The 26341-nt window shown below is 45.4% G+C and overlaps 1 protein-coding gene across 1 annotated transcript; it reads left to right on the plus strand.

The window, feature by feature from the left end:
- The first annotated feature begins 2388 nt into the window (after positions 1 to 2388).
- Positions 2389 to 24666, plus strand: PCMTD2 (protein-L-isoaspartate (D-aspartate) O-methyltransferase domain containing 2). Its single transcript, XM_083744515.1, has 6 exons — positions 2389 to 2560; positions 11944 to 12280; positions 17596 to 17698; positions 19394 to 19565; positions 20139 to 20262; positions 21353 to 24666. The coding sequence occupies exons 2-6, from the start codon at positions 11974 to 11976 to the stop codon at positions 21742 to 21744; spliced, it is 1098 nt and encodes a 365-aa protein (XP_083600641.1). The 5' UTR covers positions 2389 to 2560; positions 11944 to 11973; the 3' UTR covers positions 21745 to 24666.
- The last annotated feature ends 1675 nt before the right edge of the window (positions 24667 to 26341 follow it).

Here is a 26341-nt window from a genome sequence, read left to right on the forward strand (position 1 = left end):
CCTGGGGTCCATCCCCCCCCCACTCTAATTTCATTTAAATATACAAGTATCCTAAGGAAGCACACAGCTGTGGATGGGGTAGGAAAAGGAGTGCCTTTAAGCTGCTCACCCACAGTCAGAACCTAGACCTTTCCCACTATAGCAAGATGCACTGTATTCTCTATATAAGAATTTACATCTGTGAATATAAATTAGCATGCACAAATATTACACCAATATGCACCCTCTTTTGGGAGGTGATGCAGAAGTGGCCCATTGTAGCGGGAACTGGACTTCTGCTTGGAAAGATGATCTCCATGAGAAAAAAGCCACGTCCTTCATCTCGATCAGGTCGGTCCAAATTTTCATACCAAGGGGTATATCAGGGGTGATAATGTCAATCAGGACCAGAGCCGTTCAGATGTTCTATAAGTCAGGCAGGGCTTCGACACTTTATACATTTATATAGGAGTGTCCAAAAGCATTCTTCTTTGGGCAGCTCACAAATGAAATTATAAAAAATACAATCCCTTAAAAACAGCAGTTTTCAGTGTGAAATCATTGGGGGGGGGGGAGGAAAAAGAGCGGAGAACAGATTCTTTCCTGTGCAGAGCAATGCTGAGCAAGGCTGACACCTTGTGACCAAGTCAGTGTAGGGTCTCTGCCAAAACAACAAACGGTGTGGGTGCTTAGCCATGCAGGAGAATATTTGCATTTATGTTCAAGTGTTCAAAGAGATTCACGTACATTACCTTGGAATCTTTCCAATAGCCCTGCAAGGTAGGTCAGTGCTTGGATCCCCAAAAAGCAGGTTTTAATTTGTATATATTTATTTAAATTTATATCCCACTTCCCCCCCCCCCCATGGAAACCCAAGGCAATGTGTATGTGGTTCCTATGTGGTCAGGCATTAACCTGATCTAGGTCAACTTAGCTTCAGCCTTCAGACCATATCCTGGGATAGCGCAGATTATGTTAGTCACTACTCTTATAGAGTTTCAGGAGGGGAAAGTAGCAGAGTTTAATTTAAGGAAAGCAAATGAGATCTCTAGAAGTAAAAGGTGCAGGTTAGGAGTGGAGATTCCTGCATTGTAGGCAGCTGGAATACATGACCTTGGAGATCCTTTCCAACTTTACAATTTATTGATTCTAGAAATCTTTTTTTCGGGAACAGCTGCTGTAGCTAATAACGACTTCACGGGTAGAAATTCAACAAGTGAGGCCTAAGAAGAGTCCTGCTGAATCAGACCATCTATATGTATGTGGTTATGAAACTAAATAATAAGATATGTTAATTGTCTCATTTTTCCCCAAACTCTGGCCTCCTAGGACCAGCTTAGTTCCAGTCTGGAGACAAGCACCAGGATGCTTCTTCCCTCACAGAAGGTGCGGGCAGGAGCGCCTTGGACAACTTTTTTAAAAATGCAGGCTGGTTTATGTAACCGTTCACATTCATTCAGATTGTCTGGTTTGATCATGTTAATTGTATATCAACTGTTCTTATGGTGTCATACATCTTATTGTACAGTGGTACCTCGGGTTAAGTACTTAATTCGTTCCGGAGGTCCGTACTTAACCTGAAACTGTTCTTAACCTGAAGCACCACTTTAGCTAATGGGGACTCCTGCTGCCGCCACGCTGCCACCACGTGATTTCTGTTCTCATCCTGAAGCAAAGTTCTTAACCTGAAGCACTATTTCTGGGTTAGCGGAGTCTGTAACCTGAAGCGTATGTAACCCAAGGTACCACTGTATAGGCTGCTGATACTATACTATACTATACTATACTATACTATACTATACTATACACACACACACACACACACACACTGGCACCTTAATAGTGAAGGGTACTTTTTTTAAAAAAAATCAAATAATAAAAACCATATATATATATATATATATAAACACCTAATAATAAATATTTTTAAAACCCAATGATAAATTATATTTTCTTTAAAAAAAACCAACTAAATATTTTTTTAAAAAGACCTAATAAAATAAGTATTTTAAAAAACCTAGTAATGCATAATAAATAAAATACTATTTTTTAAAAACATACATTAATAATAGCTAATAAGCAACACACAATTTTAAAGCCCTACTAATACGTAATAAACAAACGAACAAAAACTAATTAAATACATGGTAAGTAATATAACGGCAGATAACATTTTAGAAAGGCGGGTGGCCTCAAAGTCCTCCCCGCCCCCGCCCCCCATTAACCCTTCCATGGGCGCCTAGGCCGCCGTCCTTCGTCATCACCAGCCGCCTTCCTTCGCCCGCGCCGCCCCTCTCCCCCGCACCCAGTGGTACTTCCCTCCCCTTTTCCGAAAGGCGGGCGTCCCCTCCATCCACAAATGGACCATTCCACTCCCACCAACTCTCCTTCCCTCCCTGTCCGCCGCGTCGCTCCGTCTGCCCGCCCCGTGCCGTTGGCGCCTGCGCAGTGGTGCCGCTGCCCTGAGGGGGGCTGTTTCTCCAGCTGGGCGACTGTTTACAGCTGCGGGGGGGCGAGAGACTCGGCGTGCGGAGGCCTGAAGGGGCGGCGGCGGCGGCGGCAGTTGGCGCTGGAGGAACAGGTAAGCTTGAAGGGGCAAGGAGACCCCTCCCCCTTCCTTTCTGTCAGTCTTGGGGGGGGGCTCCAGATCATAATAGGACCCCCCCCCCCTTATCCCGTGACAAAGGGCGCCTCGTCCCCGCCTGGCAGAAAAGGCCCCGGCCCTTTCTCTTCCCCCCCCCCCAATTTGTTTACCACAACAGCCAATGGGGTGCTTGCCCCGCCCCCCGCCCAGGTTGGGGGGTCTCCTCCTCCCCAGTCTCCTGTCTCCATGGTGGTGCAGGGCCCAGAAAGGGCTTCCTTCTTGGAGGGGGGAGAGAGGCACTTTGTTATGGGGTGACACTCGTCCTCCTTCCCCCCAGTCACACCCCCCCACCCCAGACTCCAAGGTCATGGGAGGGGGCTTTGGGGTGACCCAAGGGGGTGGGCTGGGGTGATGTGGGGGTGTCTCCTCCTTTGGAAGTGTAAAAAAAGACCAGGCTTTGAAAGGGCTGGTACCTCTGGGTCAAGCACAGCAGCCTCGCCCGAATTAAATTTAAGTGGTTTTAATTGGCGTGCAATTAACTGTTGCTGATTCTTTTCCCCGGTTTTGTTGTGCTTGCTTGACTTAGCGGGTCCTGCAAAGTGCTGTTCTGCATAATGCTTTTTTTTTTTAATGAATTTTTATTAATTTACATCAAAAGAAAAAAACAAAAACAAAAAAAAATATTAGTTTCACATCAAAATTTCACAACATATTCCTCTTCAGGAATAAAAAAATGCTTTTTTTTTAATAGGGTAGGTTTCATGGCACTGAGAAGAGGGAGGGCAGCCTCAAGAAAGTTTGGGAAGCCACTGGTATAAACCAAGGCTGCAACCCCTACGCCTGCTAACCTTAAGAGTAATCACAACTGGACACAGTGGGGTTTATGTAAGGCTGCTGCTCTGTATTTCTCCTGCCCCACGGAGCAGTTGATTTGGCATCTTTACTCTGAATGGTCCCTATTCTGCCATTGCCTACAGCTCCTCACATATCCGCTTTTAGTCCAGCTTGCTTCTGCTGTTGCTGTAGTCAGTTTTTTAGAATTTATTTTAAGACACCTTGTGAGGATTTGCCGTAAAAGACAGGGCGCTATTAAGATAGCAACAGCACAATCCTAACCATGTCTACTCAGAAGTAAGTTCTACTGAATTTAGTAGGGCTTACTCATTACTCCCTGATAAGTGAGGTGAATGTTGCAGCCCAAATGACAGCACTTGAGAATTTCTCTGCTTTGATTCACTTTCTCCCTTCTGCAAGTAATTAGAATAAAGGCTATAAAATCCCACTCCACACATATTGCCTACCTGCCATGGGACTGGGGTCTTTCTACGCCTTCTCTCCCCCCGTCCCCGTCCCCCACCTTGAGGATAGAACTCCATAACTTCTTTCCCTCTCACCACACTTTTAAAAATCCCTCTTTCCTCCCCCCCCCCACTGGGCCTGGCAGCCCTTTCCCCCCCTTTCCCCACTTTTCTTGTAATAAAAATACCCCATAACTTCCTTTACTCCCTTATTCACCCCACCTCCACAATAAAGTACCTGATTCTTCTCAGCTTGGTAATGGGACAAGCCAGCTCTTTTTCTCACTCTTATAATGAGACCCCATAATGTGTATCTTTCTAGCCCAACTTCCAAGATAATGGGCATAAAACCGCAGTTCTTTTTCACTACCGTCTACACAAAGTGATCTAGGAGTCTTGGTTGACCACAAACTTGACATGAGCCAACAGTGTGATGTGGCAGCTAAAAAAGCCAATGCAATTCTGGGCTGCATCAATAGGAGTATAGCATCTAGATCAAGGGAAGTAATAGTGCCACTGTATTCTGCTCTGGTCAGACCTCACCTGGAGTACTGTGTCCAGTTCTGAGCACCACAGTTCAAGAAGGACACTGACAAACTGGAACGTGTCCAGAGGAGGGCAACCAAAATGGTCAAAGGCCTGGAAACGATGCCTTATGAGGAACGGCTAAGGGAGCTGGGCATGTTTAGCCTGGAGAAGAGGAGGTTAAGGGGTGATATGATAGCCATGTTCAAATATATAAAAGGATGTCACATAGAGGAGGGAGAAAGGTTGTTTTCTGCTGCTCCAGAGAAGCGGACACGAAGCAATGGATCCAAACTACAAGAAGGAGATTCCACCTAAACATTAGGAAGAACTTCCTGACAGTAAGAGCTGTTCGACAATGGAATTTGCTGCCAAGGAGTGTGGTGGAGTCTCCTTCTTTGGAGGTCTTTAAGCAGAGGCTTGACAACCATATGTCAGGAGTGCTCTGCTGGTGTTTCCTGCTTGGCAGGGGGTTGGACTCGATGGCCCTTGTGGTCTCTTCCAACTCTATGATTCTATGATTCTAAAGTTGTGGGTCACCCTCTCATAGTTTTCACTCTGCCACTGCAGAGCCTGGAGACAGGCAGTCAAGTCATGTATCAATAGTGATGACCAGAGGAGAAATGACTACTGGGAAGAACAGAGAAAAGAAACACCGTGGTGCAGCTGCTGCAGCACAACCAGATGCCTTCATCTGCCCCAACTGCAACAAAACATGTCTCTCCTGTATCGGTCTCTGCAGTCACAGCAGGCACTGCAACCTTCCAACAGCCACAAAGGCATATTCCTCCATTGTCTCCCAAGACAGAAGGATGCCAACCGAATTACTTTCTCCAGAGTAATGGGTACATTTTAAAAATTTTGCTGTTGTCATCCATGGCTTTGTGATAATTCTCCCAACCCCAAGCCTCTCCAATCTCCAATGCAAGCTAAACATTAATATTAATAATAGTAATTAAATTTATAAGCCACCCTTCATCTGAAGATTACAAGGCAGTATACAGCATAAAAATACAAAATGAAAACACAAAATACATATAACAACAACAACAACCAATAACCCCCACCCACAACCACATTTAAAAGACCATAGATTGCTTAATCAGCCAAAGGCCTAGTTATAGAGTTGCTACATAACACAAATTGGAGCTCAATACACTCTGCTGCCACCTGGCTCTTGGCACTTTTCTGATCTGTGCTGCAGAAGGGGGAAAGCCTCCAGGTAAGGACAACCAATGGAAGGTGTGAGAGATCTTATTCACCTTCCCCAAGTCTCTCACCAGTGCCTGCAAACTCCTCCTCTCCTGGGCATCCTGCCAAGAACAAGCTATGCTGGTTCAAAATGCATTGCTCTGGGGAGCCCATTGGGGTGAGTGTTCTGCTGAGAGGCAGTTTTCTCCTGGGACTGTGACCCAAAGTCACCCCTTGGACCACAGCAACTGTTTGCGTTCAGGCAAATTCTCCCATCTGTGCTTTTCAATGCTGAGTAAGGTTACCACTCCCACAAAAGTTCCTCTGAAACTCTATGCATTTAAATGGTTTCTCCCCTATGTGGGTTCTTTCATTATGAAGCTCTTTCCACATACAGCACACTTAAATGGTTTCTCTCCTGAATGTGTCCTTGGTAAGTCCTCTCTTGTGAGAATGGGTTACCATAATATTAGTTCTTTCTATTTCCAGTCCCAGCCTCCAGAGCAATGGGTGCAGTACCCCAATCATAGAATCATAGAGTTGGAAGAGACCACAAGGGCCATCGAGTCCAACCCCCTGCCAAGCCTTATGACAGTGGGATGATGCAGCCAGCCCCCCTACTCCTTTTGATAATAAGACCACCTAATGTTACCACACCATCTCAGGGGCTTTCGGGTTGAAAACAGGGATGGCCCTCTAGCTATTATTGCTGTCCCATTCCTCATCAGCACAACCCAGTATAACCAGTGTTCAGAGACAATGGGAGTTGTAGTGCAGCACATCTTGAAAGCCATAGGTTTCCCACCCCGCTCTAAAATTTCACTCCTCCCCCCCCCCCCCTTGCTTCTGACACTGCAGATGAAGTTCTTTTACAATAAAGGACTGGTTGAACTTGCCCCAAAGATACTTGATAGAGAAATGCTTACTATGGCATTGAAATCTGAGGCTCTGATTTGAACTCCATTAAAGTTTTGGAAACTGCAGAATAATGTTTTTCGAAAGCTTACTCGGGAATTTGAGCAGTGCTTCCTCGTAAATAATAATAATAATAATAATTTTATTATTTATACCCCGCCCATCCGGCTGGGTTTCCCCAGCCACTCTGGGCAGCTTCCAACAAAATGTTACAATACAGTAGTCCGTCAAACATTAAAAGCTTCCCTAAAAAGAGCTGCCCTCAGAATCCAGGTGATCAACAATTAAAGGCAAGAGCAGACTACACTCAGTTAAAGTATATTTTTAAAATAGCTATTATGTCTATTGAACTTTTCCCTGCTTTATGGAATTGGGTGATAACAAACCCTGGAAAGCAGCTTGTCAACATGTTTTAGACTGTTATTATTTACCAGAGCTGAGCTCTGCTTTGACCTTGAATAAGTGTAAGCTAAGGGATTTGCTCTCCTGGATAGAATCTAGAAGGGACCTGCAACTATTTAGAGACACTGTTTTTCCTCCTTGGTATCCGTTCCTGAGAACAGAGCGTTTTGACCTAATTATCTAACCAAACTTTCACCAGTTTCCTTAAGAAAGGCCTATATTGGGCTGTGTTTCGAAGTGATGCCCTCTGCAGTCTTGGATAGTCTCTACAACAAGGTTCCATATGCAGACAGACTTTGTATTTATAGTCAGTCTCAGGTGGAAGACATCACTCATTATATTTTAGCCTGTCCCTTATATAGTGATCCAAGAGATTTCTTTCTAAAACCTTTGGTCCCACAAGCAAGCAGTCACACACCTTGACAGAAATGGTTTGGTTTCTTTTGAGTGACACTAATAGCTTCATAACAAATAGTGATCCTCTATGTTCTGGCTGCAGAAAAAAAATAATTCAGCAAAAAGGGGTCACTATAAATTTATGTGACGATTTGGAGGTTTAATCTGAAATCGAAGCTAGATTTGAGTTTGTTAGTGTCTTTGGTAACTTCTCCCCCTTTCATAATGAATGCTGGCAAACTGGATTTTAAAAAGGCAAAATAATACTAGAATTGTAGTTATCAGAGGTACACAAAGAAAAATGTGTTTTAATGATCAGGAACTTGGCAGAATGTTTGCAGATTTTTATATTATGAATGTATTCTGTTTATTATTACTATTGCTTAAAACAAGTTTGTCATGGCCTTTGGCTAGAGCCAGAAACTTACGAAGTGAAACAGTATTCACCCGCAGTTTACCTCCAATATCACTGATGGTATGAGCATTGTGTCCTGCTTTAGTCCTAGGGACTCTTAGTTAACTGTTGCAATGAGAGCTGCTGTAGAAGTTTATCAGTAAATGCAAATTTCCCTCTTTCACCCATTATGATACGGCCTTATCCGTCACCATTTCTAGAATAAACTATGAAGGTTCGTCCTGGTCTACTGAAAATGTTACTATTGGCTTTGAGATCTGAACTTTGATCATTAAAAGTATTTCATTTTTCCAGGTGGCATCCAGTGAGTATCCAGACAGACGTGCAAAGTTCTGTAACTCCACCTAATTATTTGTACCATTTAGTCCACATAACAGTGTTTTGGTTCCGTATCTACGCACGAGGCATGGGGCAGCTGCCAGCCGCTGTAATTCTAGTGCCAGAAAACAAATGGAATGCACAAATCATTCAGTGGCTCTAATGCATTTTGAATCCAGGGTGTCTGCAGCAGGTCTTGGCTGCAAAAGGAGCATTGCTCTGTGTTGTGGGAAGACTATTCGTTACCACCCGCCACCCTCTCTCCCTGTGCTACACAGTTCCTCTGTGTTAGGGCAACGTGGACAGGAGACTCTGTTTTCAGCAAGTGTGCCCTGGGTTGGCCACAAACCAATTCTCTCTTGTAGTGGCAGAAGAGAGCATGCAGAGGCATGCTAATAGCCCTGTGACTGGACTGCCGCCAGGTCAGATGGCAGCTGCCCTGTGTTGGGGTGCTTTTTGACTTTGTGATCGTGTTGCTTTGTGAAGAATGGAAAGCAAATGGGGTGGAGAGAGAGGTTAAGCCTCTTCTATTGTGGGTGTATGTAAATAAGGCCTAAGCTGTATTAAAGGTCAGAAGGAGAAAGCTGGAAAGAGGTGCATTCAAACTTAAATCACCCTTGGGATGCTGTTGGGAGGTTAGCTCTCCATGCCTGGAATATTTTCTGCAGCCACATACTTCACACTGAATAGGAATTTCTAGACTCTGTTAGGTTTCTCTTTTCTAGAAAGCAACAGTTAGTCCCTTCACAGCTGGAGGTACACATTTCGATAATGTGAGGATTGTATGTTACCACCTTAATTTTTACAGTCATACCTCGGGATGAATACGCTTCAGGTTAAGCATTTTTGGGTTGCACTCCGTGGCAACCCGGAAGTAACGGAACACGTTGCTTCCAGGTTTCGCCGCATGCGCAGATGCTCAAAATGACATCATGTGTGGAAGCGGCAAAACGCGACACGCACAGACGCGCAGTTGCGTGTTACATTCGCTTCAGGATGCGAACGGGGCTCTGGAACGGATCCTGTTCGCATCCAGAGGTGCCACTGTACTGCACAATTATTGTGCCTGGTGCTTTACCGAGCAACACAGCCCAACGCCGGAAAGAAGAAGACAGGCCCTTGCCCCAAAGAACTTACAAATTAATTTCAACAGGAAGACAAATGAAGGTAGGGGAGCTCTACCGAAATATAAGCAAAGTCTTTGGGCTGTGTTTCTGTTGAGGAAAAAGTAAGTTTTTCGAAGGATTTGACTGCCACCAATACGCTGACTAATGCCTGTAGGGTTCATATGTCATATGCATTGAATACCAGTTATTGGGGGTAAAGGAGAGAGTTAATATCTTCATGCAATGCTTCTGGGCTTCCCAACAACATCAGTCTGGCTGGCCATTGGAAAATACGACTCTGGACTAGATGCAGCAGAGGCTTCTTGTGCTGGATGCCCTCTTGGTTCTTCAGGTATCTGCTGGACCAGTTAATCAACAACTAGATTGGTCAGAAGGCCAGTCTGGGGAAGAATGCAGAAGCAAATGGCCAAGTTATCATCCCTTTTACCTCTTTGTCAACATATACATAGTTAGCAGGGGCTGAAATCTCATCCTGGCACTGAGCCTTTCCGGAAAGGGCACTTACACCTCTAAAGGCAACCAGGAGGAGCTTGTATGGGGCTTAAAGTTACAAATTTAGCTACTACAGGGGCATAGGTGGGGGTGGGGCACTTGATGGTCATCCCTGAATCAAATAGGTCTCATGGAATACTTCTATTCTGTTGCTGCCTTAACTCCTCTATTGCCCAAAGGGTATCTGTGCTAAAGAGATTACACTGTCTCGGTGTCAAATTCTGAGCACAGTCAAATATGCAGTTTATAGTCAAAACATGGAGATAAGCAGGCATATACAAACGGAGGAATGCATTGTGCATAAATTTTAAACTCAATGTGTGCAAAGTCTGGTTTACTTTTGTGGTAATGAGTCTGAGCATTGCTGATGAGAATTGTTTCAAAGATGCTCAAGATTTCTGCAAGGGTGATCATAATCACCTGTGCCTTGGTTAGATTTTGCAGTACCTTCTGGTGCTGTTCCTAAGTTTTTGATGTGCACGGTTGAAACGTTGTTTCTGCTGAATACATGCAACAATGAAGCTGAGGCAGAACCTTCTAAAGCAGGAACAAACACTGAATTTGCCGCTTCTGCAGTTCTTGCCAGAAAAAGCACTGTAAATAAAAATTCATGTTGTGCTCTTCCAGTATGAAATGTTAGCTGTCTGTAGAGAAAAATGAGACAGCTTTGGCATTGCAAATTAAGTTATTTCCCATTAGAACAGGTTCTTTTAAAAAGGGCTGGTATTGTTCAAAGATTGTTGCATATTATATTGTGGTACAGATCACTGCAGTGATCTCGAAATTGCTCTCTAACCCCACTACCATTCACCTCTGGGTGTTGGTGTGGTGTTTGTACATTTGCCTTAACAGTAAGGTTTTGGTTTGAGTCTGTTTGCCATCCCTCTGGTATATTTTGTTTATAACTAGAGCTACAGCCTCAGTTGATTATAAGGCTGGGAGCCAAGGTACTACTTTAAGGGCATGCCAGGTTCACCTAGGAGGATTTTTGACTATTTCTATTTTAGCTTTTAGGTCAAATTGCTATTTTTCTAATTGGCCAGCTGGCCACACTAAGGCAGACATTTGCCCTTCCATCTTCTTCTTCTTCCCTTATGCACATTAATACAAAAGGCTGTATTTTCTCTGTAAAGCAGGCATTTGTGTAGGTCTACATAGAGTCTTATGCATATTTCTCTTACCAACACAGTCTGCCTTGTGCATGTGTTCAGGCATGCACACGTGGCTCAGTTTGGAGTCTGATTTTCTCGAGGTGTTGTTGTTGTTATACCCCATTTGGCTGGGGTATAAATTATTAAAGAATGTCTCTTTAAGAGCCAAGTGAGGCTTACATGGGAGATCTGAAGGGGTTCTGTTTGACAGTCCATCTCATTTGCAAAGTTCTCCTTCCAGCAAACTACAGCAAACTAGCACAAAGGAGACCTGTGTTTTCTTCCACATGCAAGCAAGCACCTCCTAGTTTGGAGCAAGTTGCTTCATCAGGTAATCTCCAGCAACAGGAGTGGTCATTTGGGATGTTTTTGGAGTAATGCCCACCCAGCCATTCCTGATTTAGGCTGCAATCCTAACTCTACTGGCCTGAATTCAATAAGGCTTCAATAAGACATGCTTTAAGTTTGCACTGAACCCTCCTTGATCCATTGTCCAGTGGTGGCACTTAGAAAACCAATATGGTAGGGATAAGGAATCTGACCCACCAGATGTTCTTGGACTCATCAGCATGGTCAGTAGTCCAACAACTTCTGGAGGGCCACAGATTCCCCATCCGTGCAGCATGGGGTTAAGAAGTAGGCTCAAGAAGCCTCAAGAAATGTGAGACCAGACCTGTTGTGATACATAGGCTTGAGGTCTCGCCAATCCTCCTCTTCTAAGAAATGTTCAAAGTTCCTCCATGCAGTATTAGTGCTTTTCTGCTCCGAATGTTGGCAAAAGGCAGAATATGCTTCAGTGTGGGGAATGCAATATAGAACTATCCAGAATCCATGATGTTTCCATAACCAGAAGCAACTTCACAGAACAGCTGACAACACAATAAAAAGTGTCCAGGAGGGTCACTGGTATATCATATCAAAGGGTTTTTCTGCTCTAATAAATATGCATATGTATTTGAAATCCCCCAGAGCCAAAAAGGAGAGCAGTAACTGGTGATGTTTGTATATGTGAAAGTGATTTTGGTTCTGTGCCTTTTGACATGCAGGATATGCTCTACAGTTCACTTAGCTTCACCTGGACTTTTGTACTTGAGCAGTTTTCTTTGACTGGTGCAGTGACTTTCTCCTTTTTCCCTCCTCTGCTCTCCAGAATTGGTTTTTGAATTTGTTAGCGTGGACAATGGGAGGTGCTGTGAGCGCAGGAGAGGACAATGACGAGCTAATTGACAACCTGAAAGAGGCTCAGTACATCCGGACAGAGCTCGTGGAGCAGGCCTTCAGGGCTGTCGACCGGGCAGACTACTACCTGGAGGAGTTTAAGGACAATGCGTACAAAGACTTGGCATGGAAGCACGGGAACATCCACCTTTCTGCTCCTTGCATTTATTCGGAGGTCATGGAAGCCCTGGATCTGCAGCCTGGGCTTTCCTTCTTGAACCTGGGAAGTGGCACTGGCTATCTGAGCTCCATGGTTGGGCTCATCTTAGGTAAGTGACTCTTTTGATCAGCTAAATGATCCCTGCAACTCTAGTTTCTTAATGTGTGGGGTCAACACATATTCTTATCCACTGACAGTACGGTGGGTGTGTTTAACCTGTGGGCATGTTTTGAGGAGAAGATTAAGAACAAACATAATACAGTGGACCCTCTGGATACGAATTTAATTCATTCCGGGGGTCCGTGCACACCCCGAAAAATCCGTATACAGAGGTGCCGCTTCTGTGTGCGGCGTGATAGAGTGCTTCTGCGCATGCGCTTCTGCATATGTGTGTGACGTGCAGAGCGCTTCTGTGTGAGTGGCAAAACCTGGAAAAATACTTTCGGGTTTCCCGCTTTCGCAATCCGAAGTTTACGTTACTCAAGAGTAATTTAACCCGAGGGTCTACTGTAGTGGTCTTCAAATATCTGAAAGGCTGTCCTGTCTTGCAGAAGGTAGAGCAGGCTTGTCCTTTGTTGCTCTAAGAGGGCACAACAACCTACGGAGTGAAGATTGCAAGGTGGCAAGTTTCAGTAGAGCTACAGTGGTGCCTCGCAAGACGAAATTAATTCGTTCCGCAAGTCTTTTCGTCTTGCGAGTTTTTCGTCTTGCGAAGCACGGTTTCCCATAGGAATGCATTAAAAATCAATTAATGCGTTCCTATGGAAACCGCCTTCAGACCAGGTCCGGGGACAGTCTGTCCCCCGACCTCTTCTGAAGGCCGGTGGGGGGCGAAAGTCTTTGCTCCCCCCCCCGCCTGCCTTCCCGGGGCGGTCTTAAAATGCTGGCGGGCGGCAGCGAATCCTTCGCTGCCGTCCCCCAGCATTTTAAAAGCCCCTGGGACAGCGGAGACTTCCCGGGGCGATTTTAAAATGCTGGCGGGCAGCAGCGCTGCCGCCCGCCAGCATTTTAAGATCACCCCAGACAGTGGAGAAGTCCTCCACTGTCCCAGGGTTTTTAAAATGCTGGTGGGCGGCAGCGAAGGCTTCGCGGGCAGCAGCGCTGCCGCCCGCCAGCATTTTAAGATCACCCCAGACAGCGGAGACTTCTCCGCTCCCGGGGCGATTGTAAAATGCTGGCGGGCGGCAGCGCTGCTGCCCGCGAAGCCTTCGCTGCCGCCCACCAGCATTTTTAAATCACCCCGGGAGCGGAGAAGTCTCCGCTGTCTGGGGTGATCTTAAAATGCTGGCGGGCGGCAGCGCTGCTGCCCGCGAAGCCTTCGCTGCCGCCCACCAGCATTTTTAAATCGCCCCGGGAGCGGAGAAGTCTCCGCTGTCTGGGGTGATCTTAAAATGCTGGCGGGCGGCAGCGCTGCTGCCCGCGAAGCCTTCGCTGCCGCCCACCAGCATTTTAAAAACCCCGGGACAGCGAAGGACTTCTCCGCTGTCTGGGGTGATCTTAAAATGCTGGCGGGCGGCAGCGCTGCTGCCCGCCAGCATTTTAAAATCGCCCTGGGACAGTGGAGGAATTATCCGCTGTCCCGGGGCGATTTAAAAGCCCCCGGGAAGGCAGGCAGGGGGGACAAAGACTTTCGCCCCCCACCGGCCTTCAGAAGAGGTCCTGGACCTCTTCTGAAGGCGGGCGGGGGGCAAAAGTCTTTGTCCCCCCTGCCTGCCTTCCCGGGAGAGCGGAGAAACGCAGCGCTGCGTTTCTCCGCTCTCCCGGAAGGCAGGCAGGGGGGAGCAAATACTTTTGCCCCCCGCCCGCCTTCAGAAGAGGTCCAGGACCTCTTCTGAAGGCCGGTGGGGGGCGAAAGTCTTTGCTCCCCCCCCCCCGCCGCCTGCCTTCAAAAGCCATCCGGGATAGCGGGAAGCGCTTCCCTGCTATCCCGGACTGCTTTTAAAATGCTGGCGGTGGGGAGCAAAGCCTTTCGGCCCCCGCCGGCCTTCCTGGACCTCTTCTGAAGGCCGGAGGGGGGGAAAAGGCTTTGCTCCCCACCGCTAGCATTTAAAAGAGGTCCCCAGAGATTTCCCTATGGGCTTTCTTCTTGCGAAGCAAGCCCATAGGGAAATTCGTTTTGCGAAGCGCCTCCAAAACGGAAAACCCTTTCGTCTAGCGGGTTTTTCGTCTTGCGAGGCCTTCGTCTTGCAGGGCACCACTGTATTTGACAGTGGGACAGGGTGCTTCAGGACAGGCTCGACTCTCGGCCAAGACCGGACAGCCATCTATCTGAGATGCTGTAGTTGCTTCCAGCATTGAGCAAGGGGTTTGGATCATAGCTGTCAACTTTTCCCCTTTTTTAAAGGGAAATTCCTTTATTCCGAATAGGATTCCTCGCAAAAAAGGCAGAAGTTGACAGCTATGGTTTGGATGGTTGTTGTTTTTAGTTAGTTAGTTAGTTAGTTAGTTAGTTAGTTAGAAGAAGAAGAGTTTGGATTTGATATCCCGCTTTATCACTACCCGAAGGAGTCTCAAAGCAGCTAACAATCTCCCCCACAACAAATACTCTGTGAGGTGAGTGAGGCTGAGAGACTTCAGAGAAGTGTGACTGGCCCAAGGTCACCCAGCAGCTGCATGTGGAGGAGCGGGGACGTGAACCCGGTTCACCAGATTACGGATCCACTGCTCTTAACCACTACACCACACTGGCTCTCACACTAACTAACTGGTTGGTTGGTTGGTTGGTTGGTTAGTTAGTTAGTTAGTTAGTTTATGTACTGCCCTATACTCAGGGCGGTTCACAGAATAAAATCAAGATATAAAACCACAAAGTACATTAAAAAAAAAAACCCAACCCAATAGCCCCTCCCCACAAAACAAAAACACATTTTAACAGGGCATAGGATGCAAATCAGATCAACCCAAGACCTGGTTTAAAAGAAATGTTTTTGTCTGGCGCCTAAAGGGGGATAATGAAGGTGCCAGGCGAACACCTGTGGAGAGTATTCCACAGACAGGGCACCACTGCAGAGAAGGCCCTGTTCTCGTGTTGCCACCCTGCAAACCTCTCGAGGAAGGGACACACGAAGGAGGGCCTCAGAAGATGATCTCAGGGTCCGGGTAGGTACATTTGGAAAGAGGCAGTCCTTGAGCCATTTAAGGCTTTATAGGTCAAAACCAACACTTTGAATTGGTCCCAGTAACTAATGGGTAGCCAGTGCAGTCGGACCAGGATCAGTGTAATATGCTCAAACCTCTTAAGATCTCTCCCATCTTCAAGACTCCATATTCTGCTCTTCTGTGGGGTCACTTCAGACAGAAGATGGTGAGTAAATCATCTTGCACATCAAATGATGTGCCAAATGGCCCCATGGTGTCTGGTTTGGAACAGTGCATCTCTCTAGGACCAGAGTTGGTTATGTGCCTAGGAGGGGTACCTGTTCTTCACTACTACACATAATAACCCATAAAGTTTGAAAAAGAAACACATCCAGCACAAGCACAGGTGGTTGCCTGGTTTTCCAAATTATGTGTGTATGTGTGTGTGCAGGAACAGCCTGAGCACCTTGCTGCACATTTATTATTTATTTAGAGCATCTTTACCCAGCCTTTCAGCTTTAGAAAATGCCAGGGTGGCTTACAACACACTTTGAAATCATTAAAAATGGAACAGTTAACAAGTAATGAAAGAATAAACAGCCTTTTATCCGGCAGCTGAGTCTTTGAGAGCACCCTTCTCCTCTCCCTTTCCCAATTAAAATAACCTGCATTCAACAAGTTCCTTTTTTTAATTACAACATTTTATTTATTTTCATTTTTAATGCATCCTTCCTCCAAGAAGCCAAGCGTTGCACACATGCTGCCTCCCCTATAACTTCACAACAACCCTGTGGGGTAGATTATGCTGAGAGTGTTTAACTATCCTGTGAGTTTTATGACTGAGCAGCTATTTGAATCCAGGTGGTCTCACTCGTTAAGCCCAACACTAATTGCTACACTGCATTTTCTGTTGAAGTTTGTTCCTAAATACGACTGTGTGTGCTCTCTTCCTCTCTCCATCTCATCCCACCCACCCTTTCGTTTTTCAGCAGCAATAATAGCTTATAGAAGGGAGTTCTCAGCAATAAACAATTGGGGCAAGCTGCAACTGTGCCAGTTATTTTCTGGAGTTCAAAATTAGTGCTTGTTTTTGTTTTTTAGCTTTCAGTGTAACTGCTGAATGGCAGGGATGTATCTAGAAGGGCTTAAGCACCATTCTTTTAGATTCCGAAGATGGACCCTGGAGCAGTTCCCAGGGTGCATAGATGTGAAAATGTTTGCCTGACCTGATCATCCATGCAGTGTGCCTCATTGCTGGCCCCATGAACCACAAATACCAGAAATTCCATACTCTGCTTCCAGGGTCATCTGTTGGGGTGGTGCGCGGGTAACTCACTTGGGCAAAACGTTTTCACACACATATGCCATGGAAACTGCTCCAGAGCGATCCTGCAGGTGCAAAATATTGTGAAATTTCAATGAGCAGAGAAAAATCTGGATTTTGCATTGTTGAGCTGACTCTCCTAAACTTGATGCTTTACTCCCTTGCTCAGAGAAAAACAGCATATGGCCCCCTGCCCTTGAAATCCCCATCAACTGTTGCTGTGCTTCACTCATTTTTCATGCTCCACTTCATATTGTAGCACAGCAGTAAGTAAAACCAGGAATGGGTGGTTGGCAGCTTGTCATTTGCCTCCCCCCCACCCTTCGAGAAACAGCCTTCTCTAATGGTGTTATGAAGCTCTAAGAATGGAAGTAAATGCAAAACCCACCAGAGGAGATTCTTGCTTAGTTGGGTCAAAATGTGTTGGTGTAAATGACCTTCTGGTCTAGAGAAATGGGAGAGATTTGTTTCCTCTGGAGAAACAGAGGGTAGGTAAACAGAAGCTCTTGGGAGGACTACCTTTGAGCCCATTAATTGTATGGGAAGGTAACTTTCACTAAATATACCATCCGTAAGCATCTTAACAGAAGTCTCCAAATGCAATTCTCCAAGTTTTTGAATATGCTTTGCTAATAACTTGAAAATAAGGTAAGCTTACCAAAACAAAAAAGCCATGTAAGAGCCAGGTGTTGGATTGGCCACACCCAAACTTGTACATCTTTTGTTTCAGATGTATTTTCTCATGCTCCCTTGGTGGTTTTCCTCTCACTGGCATCCGTTCCCCCCTGCCTATTACTTTTACTGAGATGTGGGACTTATTTTGTAGCCATTCAGTTCTACAGGTTGGGTGGTTTATGCTAGTAACCAGCTCTCAAGTTTTGAGGAATTTGCTTTGTATCTGCACCTTAAGAGAAGATCAAAACCAGCTCAGAGTCTGAGCAAAGCTTTTTGGATTCATTCTGGTTCTCCATCCAGTTGTTTTTCAAATGTTTTTTCCCCTTGCATTCCCTAAACATATGCAGGCCCTTTCGGCGTTAACCATGGCGTAGAGCTTCACTCTGATGTTATAGAATATGCAAAGCAGAAGCTGGACTTCTTCATCAGAACCAGTGACAGCTTTGACAAGTAAGATTGGACATGCCTAATTTGCATTTAAACTGACTGACTTCCAGAACAGATTGTAGCAATCTAGGTGGTAACTCCTAGTTAGCAGCATACGGTGAGTTTAAGATGCATATGGGTGTCTTGCATATGCCATATTAGGTGCTAGGACGCAGAAAGAAATCGAGAACAGTTCTGTCTTCCACTCTTGTGGATTTTACATACCTGATACATGCCTGAGCTTAGAAACAAAAGCAATTAGTTGGGTTCACTCTAGAAATTTTATTCAGGTTCTTTATGGTACATTACAAAGGAATGCAGTTTTTGAAAAGGCTTCTGAGATAAAAACAATGCAGTGGGCAAAGTTTTTATTTATTTATCAATATTAAAATTAAGATTTTAACCAAATCTCTAAGTGGTTTACATAAAGTAGTAATAAAATATTGATTAAAAACAGCTTTAAAAACAGATTTTAAAACAGTAGACATAATTAAATTATCAAAATATAGATAAAGCCAGCATTTTCTTTTTCTTTTATTCCCCAGTTTTATTTATTTATTAACATTCTTCTATTACATTACAAATATAATAAGCTCTGTAATGTAATATGACAATGTTTACCAAGCATTTTCAAAAAAACAAATATACAGAATAAAAATTACGTGTCAGGGTAAGCTTGCCTAAAGAAATGAGTTGTTTTTCATACATCCCAAAACTTGCTTTTCCATCAGGGAATTGACATTGTGGTTTCACTGGGCAAGAAGGAGGGATACACACCACGCTGCAAACCAAACATGCTTTTACTGCTGGACCCCCATCCCCAAGGAAAGTGTACTTCTGGGAGAAGGCAGGAAGGAGCCATAACCCAGTGTCAGAGCTCTTGCTTTGTACACCAGAGGTGTAGGTTCTGTCTCTGGCATCTCCAGTTAAAATTAACTTATATGGCTGGGAAAGAGTTCAGCCTGAGACTCTGGAGAGGTGCTGCCAATAGTAGACAATGACGGCTCACAGTCGCGTTGGTGGGTGGTTTTTGCAACCCAGCACAGGCTCCCTGGCCTCCGGAGCCATGCCATAAAAGCCTGCCATTGCTCCATCCCTGGGCTGGCGCAGAGGCTGCAGTGCTCCTGCCTGGCCTTGGTTTAAATCAGCCAATCAGCAGTGTCCTGGGGGCGGAGCAAAGACCAGGTAAGGAGGCTACTGCCTGCACTGGCCATTCAGTCGTCCCAGAGCATCATGGAGAGAGGTCCATCGTCATGACGTTCTGGAGGTAGTTGATTGGGAGCAAGGGAGCTGGGAAGGGACCGGGGACAGTGGTGGAAGGCATGGGGGGCTGGCTTGTAGCCCACATAGAGGATGCAGCACAGTGGCTCTGGGTTGGACGTTTTTGTTTGGGTTAGGTCCATAAGTCATCTGGTAGCCTTGGTATCTTGCCCTTTTTTGTTTTACGATGCAGTGTTGGGGTTTTTTTAAATACTGGTTTTGATAGAAGGTTTTATAAGAAGGTAAATTGCTCATTTCGGCCCCAGCTACCTTAGAAAACTGTGTTTGCCAAGTTTCCATAACAGTATTCCAAAATGGCAAATTTTGCAGTTCTGGAATGCATTGGCCATATACTTTGCTTGCCTCGATATTAAAGGATCGATATTTTAATATGTGGGGGCTCGGATGCTCCAGCCTGTGAAATACTTGTGCCATCTACAAGCGTCACTCACTTCTCAGGTTTGAATTCTGCGAGCCTTCCTTTGTCACCGGCAACTGCTTGGAGATCTCTCCAGACTGCTCTCAATATGACCGTGTCTACTGTGGTGCGGGAGTCCAGAAGGAGCATGAAGATTACATGAAGAACTTACTGAAAGTTGGTGGGATCCTCGTGATGCCATTGGAAGAAAAGGTTTGCTTGTGGGACGGCAGGTCCTCTCATTCCTATGTACCATTTAAAAAGGTAAAGGTAAAGGTACCCCTGCCCGTACGGGCCAGTCTTGCCAGACTCTGGGGTTGTGCGCCCATCTCACTTAAGAGGCCAGGGGCCAGCGCTGTCCGGAGACACTTCCGGGTCACGTGGCCAGCGTGACATCGCTGCTCTGGCGAGCCAGAGCCGCACACGGAAACGCCGTTTACCTTCCCGCTAGTAAGCGGTCCCTATTTATCTACTTGCACCCAGGGGTGCTTTCGAACTGCTAGGTTGGCAGGCGCTGGGACCGAACGACGAGAGTGCACCCCGCCGCAGGGATTCGAACCGCCGACCTTTCGATCGGCAAGCCCTAGGCGCTGAGGCTTTTACCCACAGCACCACCTGCGTCCCTAATGTACCATTTACCCCTTGCTTTTTGCAGTGAGCACAATTCACCAAATTACCAGCTGTGTGGCAGAAAGGGGAGAGGGTTCATTTTTAAGGCTGAGAAATAGGCCATCTATTCTTGCTATCAAGAGGTGATTTATCTTATGTTTTTGTTCTCAAACACAGCTGACAAAGATAACACGAACTGGCCCTTTGGCCTGGGAGACGAAGAAGATCTTAGCTGTTTCCTTTGCTCCTCTGATCCAACCCAACCACGCAGATTCGGGGAAGTCAAAACTTGTTCACTTGCGTAAGTGTGCCACTTATCTATGCACCTTCTCTATTTGTCTGTTTATTTGTTGGGTTGGGCTGTGCAAGGCTCAGAGAGACATTCCTCAGAGGTGGGCACTCTTTGCCATAGCTTGCAGTCTGACTTGCCCTAGGCTGTGCACTTTCTCACCATGGAAACAGGACTCACCCAGCATTCAGTTCTGCCCGTGTGTGCTCATGCTGGTGATATCATCACTGCATTGGCTAGCATGGAGGCACCAGTTACACAGCAACTTGTGTGGTGACCTGCCCCACTTTGAGAATGGAACAGATTAGCCAGCTGCCAGCTTTGCTGGCAAAATCTGTGGCAAAGCTGCTGTGCACTCCTGACTGTCAGTTTCTTCCAGCCATCATCATCATCATCATTATTATTATTATTATTTGAATTTATATACAGTGGTACCTCGGGTTACATATGCTTCAGGTTACATACGCTTCAGGTTACACACTCCGCTAACCCAGAAATAGTGCTTCAGGTTAAGAACTTTGCTTCAGGATAAGAACAAAAATTGTGCTCCAGCAGCACGGCGGCAGCAGGAGGCCCCATTAGCTAAAGTGGTGCTTCAGGTTAAGAACAGACCTCCGGAACGAATTAAGTACTTAACCCGAGGTACCACTGTACCACCCTATACCCGGTGGTCTCAGGGTGGTTCACAGAATAAAATCAAGATATTAAACCACAAAATACCTAATAGAAATAGAAACAACAAGCCAATAGCCCCTCTGCCACAAAAAAACCACATTTTAAAAGGGCATAGGATGTAAATCGGATCAACCAAACGCCTGGTTTTTGGCTGGTGCCTAATGGTGTATAATGAAGGCGCCAAGCAAACGTCCCTGGGGAGAGCATTCCACAGACAGGGAGCCACTTCAGAGAAGGCCCCGTTCTCTTGTTGCCATCCTCCGAACCTTTCAAGGAGGAGGCACACAAAGAAGGGCCTCCAATGGTGATCTCAGGGTCCAGGTAGGTTCATATGGAAAGAGCCATGATCTAAGGAAGTGTGCCTGCTCTTTAGTCCATGCCAGCCAAGGTCCTACGCTTCTTACTCTTCCCTCTCTCACATTTCCAGCACCAGTGATGGTCCGCACGCTTCAGGACCTTGCACGCATTGCTATCCGCAGCACCATTAAGAAGCTGATTCACCAGGAAACAGCAGGCAGAAACGGCAACAGCCTCAGGAACCCGCCGAGGTTTAAGCGAAGGCGCATCCGCCGCCGCCGCATGGAAACCATCGTCTTCTTGGACAAAGAGGTCTTTGCCAGCCGGATCTCCAACCCCTCCGACGATAACAATTGCGAGGAGTTGGAGGAGGAGGAGGAGGAGAGCAAGTTGGAAGAGGTGGAAAAAGCTGTCCCTGAACTGAAGCCCGAGCCTCCTATAAATGTCCTGAGAGAGAAGGTCTTGAGCCTGCCTCTGCCTGACCCTTTGAAATATTACCTGCTTTATTACAGAGAGAAATAAAGGTCACTGTCAGCATAAAGCAGAGAGGTAGGCAGGACGATAAAACAACTCAGTAGGGCTTGACAGATGTATGCCACTTGCTTGCCTGTTAATGTGACCACGCATGGTGGTAAGCTGGCCGGGGGAACGTGGCGGCCGTGTACTTAAAATGTGATAGCATTTTTCAGATTCCTTCCCTTGGTTAGTGTGCTCCAGTTTTGTCCTACAGCAGAGCTTCCTCGGTTGGGGGTGGGGGGTGGGGGCAGGCTGGCAGCAAAGCGTTCAGCTGCTTACTGAAATGAGGGTCTCATTCAGTAGCGGAGGGAAACCAACTTTGCCGAGACATCTCTGGATTTCTCAACTATTGTTTTTTGCCAGGTGGCGGTTTCAGAATCATTTTGGGCAGCACCCAAACAAGTTGCTTCACCCTAAAAGTGGAAATCGGGAAGAAGACAGACTCACACCCACAAAGTCTGGTCTCCTCCAAAAGCCCACAAAAAAGCACAATTTTACAAAAAGAAGTACAAAATTGTGGGTTTGGTGTATGTGCGATGCCCAGTTAAAGCTGTTGTTTTTAAATCAGCAGGGGCTTGGTTTAGGCAAACACTTTTTTTTACAAGGGAGGTTACCCTCTAAGAGTATCAATATGGCCTCCTAAAAAACTCATTAACAGAATTCCTATTTGATAGGAGAGAGAGAAATGGGCATTGTGAGGTTGAAACAGAAATAAGATGCAGTGCTTTATACTGCAAAACTCATTCTCTCTCTCTCTCTCTCTCTCTTTTTCTTTTTTCTTTTTTCTTTTGACTTGATGGCATGAACAACTTGCTGGGCTCATCCAGTTTGTGGTTACATTCTCTGAAAGGATATTAAGTGGTTAGGGAGAGCAGTAGAGGGGGGAGGAAGTGCAGAGACTGATTAGTATTTAAAAAGCCATCAGACCTGTCTGAAGGTCTGTTGCAGGAGTGCTGAATCGGGTATGTAATGTTGACAGCTGTGAAGTTCTTTTTTTAATTGGGGTAAGCACCTCATCACTTGGAAGGTGGTTCTTCTTTTTTTTTCAGAGAGTGCCCAGAATCTGGAATCAGTGTTTGTTTGTTTGTTTTTTAAAGAAAACCTAAAAGGCTAAGTGCATAGTGTTGTCATTGACCCAGCAGAGACCTCCGCTGCAGCAAAGGGGCTAGGTGACTCTTTGTGTAGGTTTTTCTAGGCGAAAGGCATATAATTATACAGCCTCATTCATCTTAGTTTGATTTTGTCCCTTTTCACCAGTTACACAGCTATACTTTAGTTTGACAGTGTACAAAGATGTGTTAGACTGCTCCATGGCACATCTACTTAAATTATTTCTCTAGCATTGGTAGGTAATCTTTAGCCTAGGAATTTGGAGTGAGAAAAGAAGAAAGAGTGGATCTTGTTGAAAGTATAGGATTTTCCTGGAAGTTGAAATGGGGACTAAATGCAAATTTTCCCCAGATAAATTTAATGCAATTCTTTTGGTCCATTTTATAGTCTTTGGAGTTTCCTGTTCATCTTGTAAAATGGTCATCTCATTGGCATTTTCAACTTGCAAATAAACAAATGAAAATTGTCCCATGTAGGAGTCGATCATCTCCCACATGCATATGTGAATCCATACGTAAGGATGCAAGTGCCTTCTTATCCAGCCCATAGTATTCAGAGGTGTCCCCAAGCTATACTCAGGAAAGCAGGGATCTGCTATGATCTGCAGCCCAGACACTGCATGTCCAGTGTTCTATTATTTCATTTTGTGTCATCTGAGAGGTTTTAAGGCAACAAAAACTAATCCTTTGTAGAGCTCTGGTTCCCATTTTGCACTTGCAAGTTCAAAATGCATCTTATAAAGTAAAATCTGAAAAGTAACACACCACAGCTGTCTGTCAAACTCCTTGTGTACTTCTTAGTTCTCCTGTGCTTCAACCATTCAGCATTTTCAATTTATATGAAGCTGCCTTAGACCGAGCCAGACTAATGATCCATTTAGCCTGGCGTTATCTTTTGTGGACGGCAATGGCTCTTGTATGGCATTTGCCTCCCCAGTGAGCAAGACCAGTTTTCATCTTCCAAACAGCAGCTTGCCAGAGAAGCTATGAAGTTGCCCTCCGTAACGTCAACTTAATTTTCAAATGATCTGGTGAACAGGCCTCTTTGAGTTGTCAGCGAAAGCTGCCCCAGAGGGAGGCAGTCTTTCCATTAACCATGTTTGACTTCTTTCCCCCTGCAGCGTTATCAAAGACATTGTGTAAGGGGTTTCCCCCCTATCATCTTGTCTAGTTTAAAATCTTCCAGGACTCTCTTTTTTTTAATAGAAAGATAGGCTCATGTAGGGCTTTCCCCTCATTTTGGTTGAAAATACATTCATGAGTAATTATGCTCTGTCCACTTGCTGTGTTATCGAAATGCAAAAGTAGCAAATGTTCGCTTGCGTGTGTACGTGTGCACACACAACATAATTGTGAAATAACGTAGGCTGTAGCATTGTAACAGGAGGGAAATTGTCAGTGGTATTCCTACACACCAGCATTTACACAATGTTTAATCCAGTTCAGTGATTGTTCTTAGTAAACTAACTGTAGCTGCTGTCATTGTTATTATGATTATTATTTTGTGAAATCTGTTCATCTTTTATTTCGCCCTCGGACATCAACCGTCTGCAGTTTCACATACCTGCGTTTAAGCCTCACGTGGTTGTTTCGTAGCTTTCGGTAGGGTCGCCAAGTTGTCCGCATGCAGAAGGAAGCTCTCCTCCATAGGTTTCGTTTTCATATGGTAGCTGAAGATGTACATAGCTGTAGAAATGAAGGTTTGCAGGGGTGGGGAGTACTTTCTGAGGCATGGAGAAACATTGGAAGCAAATGATTTAAAAAACAAATTTTTATCAAAATGAAACGTCTTGTGTCAATAAATATGTTCCCATTGTAAGCCTCCTTCAGTTGCTTTTGCTTGGTGTTCAGAAATCCCATACTGGAAAGATTTTCTAAACTGCTGTGGCTGGAGAGACTGATGCTGGAGAGACATGTTTTGTTGCAGCTGGGGCAGAGGAAGGCATCCAGTTGTGCTGCTGTAGATGCACCAGGGCCTCTGCACTCCTCCCAGCAATCATTTCTCATCACACTAGAGTGATATTTAGCCACATTGATCTGCTTGTTTTCAGTGGAGTTGAGGGTGGATGGCAAGCTCAGAAAGAAACTAATAGCAGAATGTTATGTTTCTACTGCTTGAAAACCAGCTATGACATGCCAGAATAATAGGGTATTGTGAAAGACCTTATTATTATTATTATTATTATTATTATTATTATTATTATTATTGAAGTCTGATGCTATGCACTGTTAATACAGTCTATGAGGTTTACCTCAAGAAAAAGTGACATCAGCACACAGCAATAGATGGAAATGGGTTTGGAATTTGGGGCAGGGGAACCGCTGGTCCCACCCCCAAAAATATGATCACGAGCTTCCTTGCTAAAAGTGACTTTGGATGCATAATGGGTTGTTTTTACTTAATGGAAAATCATCATTAAACGGCTAAAAAGTGCAGGCTGGCATTTTGAGGACAACATTGGGTCAACTCTGCAAAAAGCTTGCATGCGCAAGCAGCCCTTGATGTCTGGGAGCACTCACCGTAGTCACATAACTTGGCCCTTGATGGATGCATCAAGCTTTTGAGAGAGAGAAAGTACTTTTGTTTACCACTAGAGGGTGCCCTCTTCCCAAGTTGTAGGAATCCTCCAAGGGGGATGGCTTCCAGCAAAGTTTGTCCTTGGTTGTTGAGTTAGAGCCAAGGAAAACAAATAGCAGATTGTTTGGAGGCTTGAAACATGGAACTGCAAGCAACAAAGTCTTCAGTGTCGTGCTAGAAAGCTGCTGTTGTTTTTTTACGACTATGTCGCTTTCCTTTCAAAGCATGCCAGGTAATCTGGGTAGTGAAATGAAAGGTGCTGGAAGAAGAAGAGACCCTTCCTCTTCAGTGCTGCCATCACAGAATGTGCAAGCTTCTAATTCCCTTTTAGGCGCAACTGAAATAGCTTGGCGTTCTGTCCTTTTGCAGAGTCCTAAAATGTACCACCTTCGACCCTCTGTCGAGACGAAAAGCTTTACAGCGGAAGTGTATAATCATGCTCTTAGAGCGCAACGTTGGGAACTGCCGGGTGGGGTGCGGGCTTACCAAGAAGTAAAACGGGAGCAATTCAAAGTGCCGTGCATGAGTGCGCATGCTCACACGTGCATGCACAGGAGAGGAGGAGGAGGAGGGTCGCTGGAATCAGCCAGCGCAACCCTAGTCAGCCTACGCTGCAAACCCTGCTATCATACCACCCAAGCAAAGAATGAGCAGGTGCAACCCCCATTAAAGACCTCGGAGCAATAGTTCCATCTCACGCATGAGAGCCAAGCCACCCACTACAAAGAAAAACAAATAATGCTTAGTTATTGGTACACACACACACACACACACACACACACACACACACCGATTGGCCTGAGGAAAGATTCTTTCCTTCTTTAATCCCCAGTGGAGCAATGAGTCAATCCCCAAGCATGAGCAAACCCATCCACTGAGTCATTCAGGGAGGTGGAGATGGGGAATGTTTCTTTGC

The sequence above is a fragment of the Podarcis gaigeae genome (assembly GCF_964106915.1).
Source record: "Podarcis gaigeae genome assembly, chromosome: 6".
Classification (NCBI taxonomy): Eukaryota; Metazoa; Chordata; class Lepidosauria; order Squamata; family Lacertidae; genus Podarcis; species Podarcis gaigeae.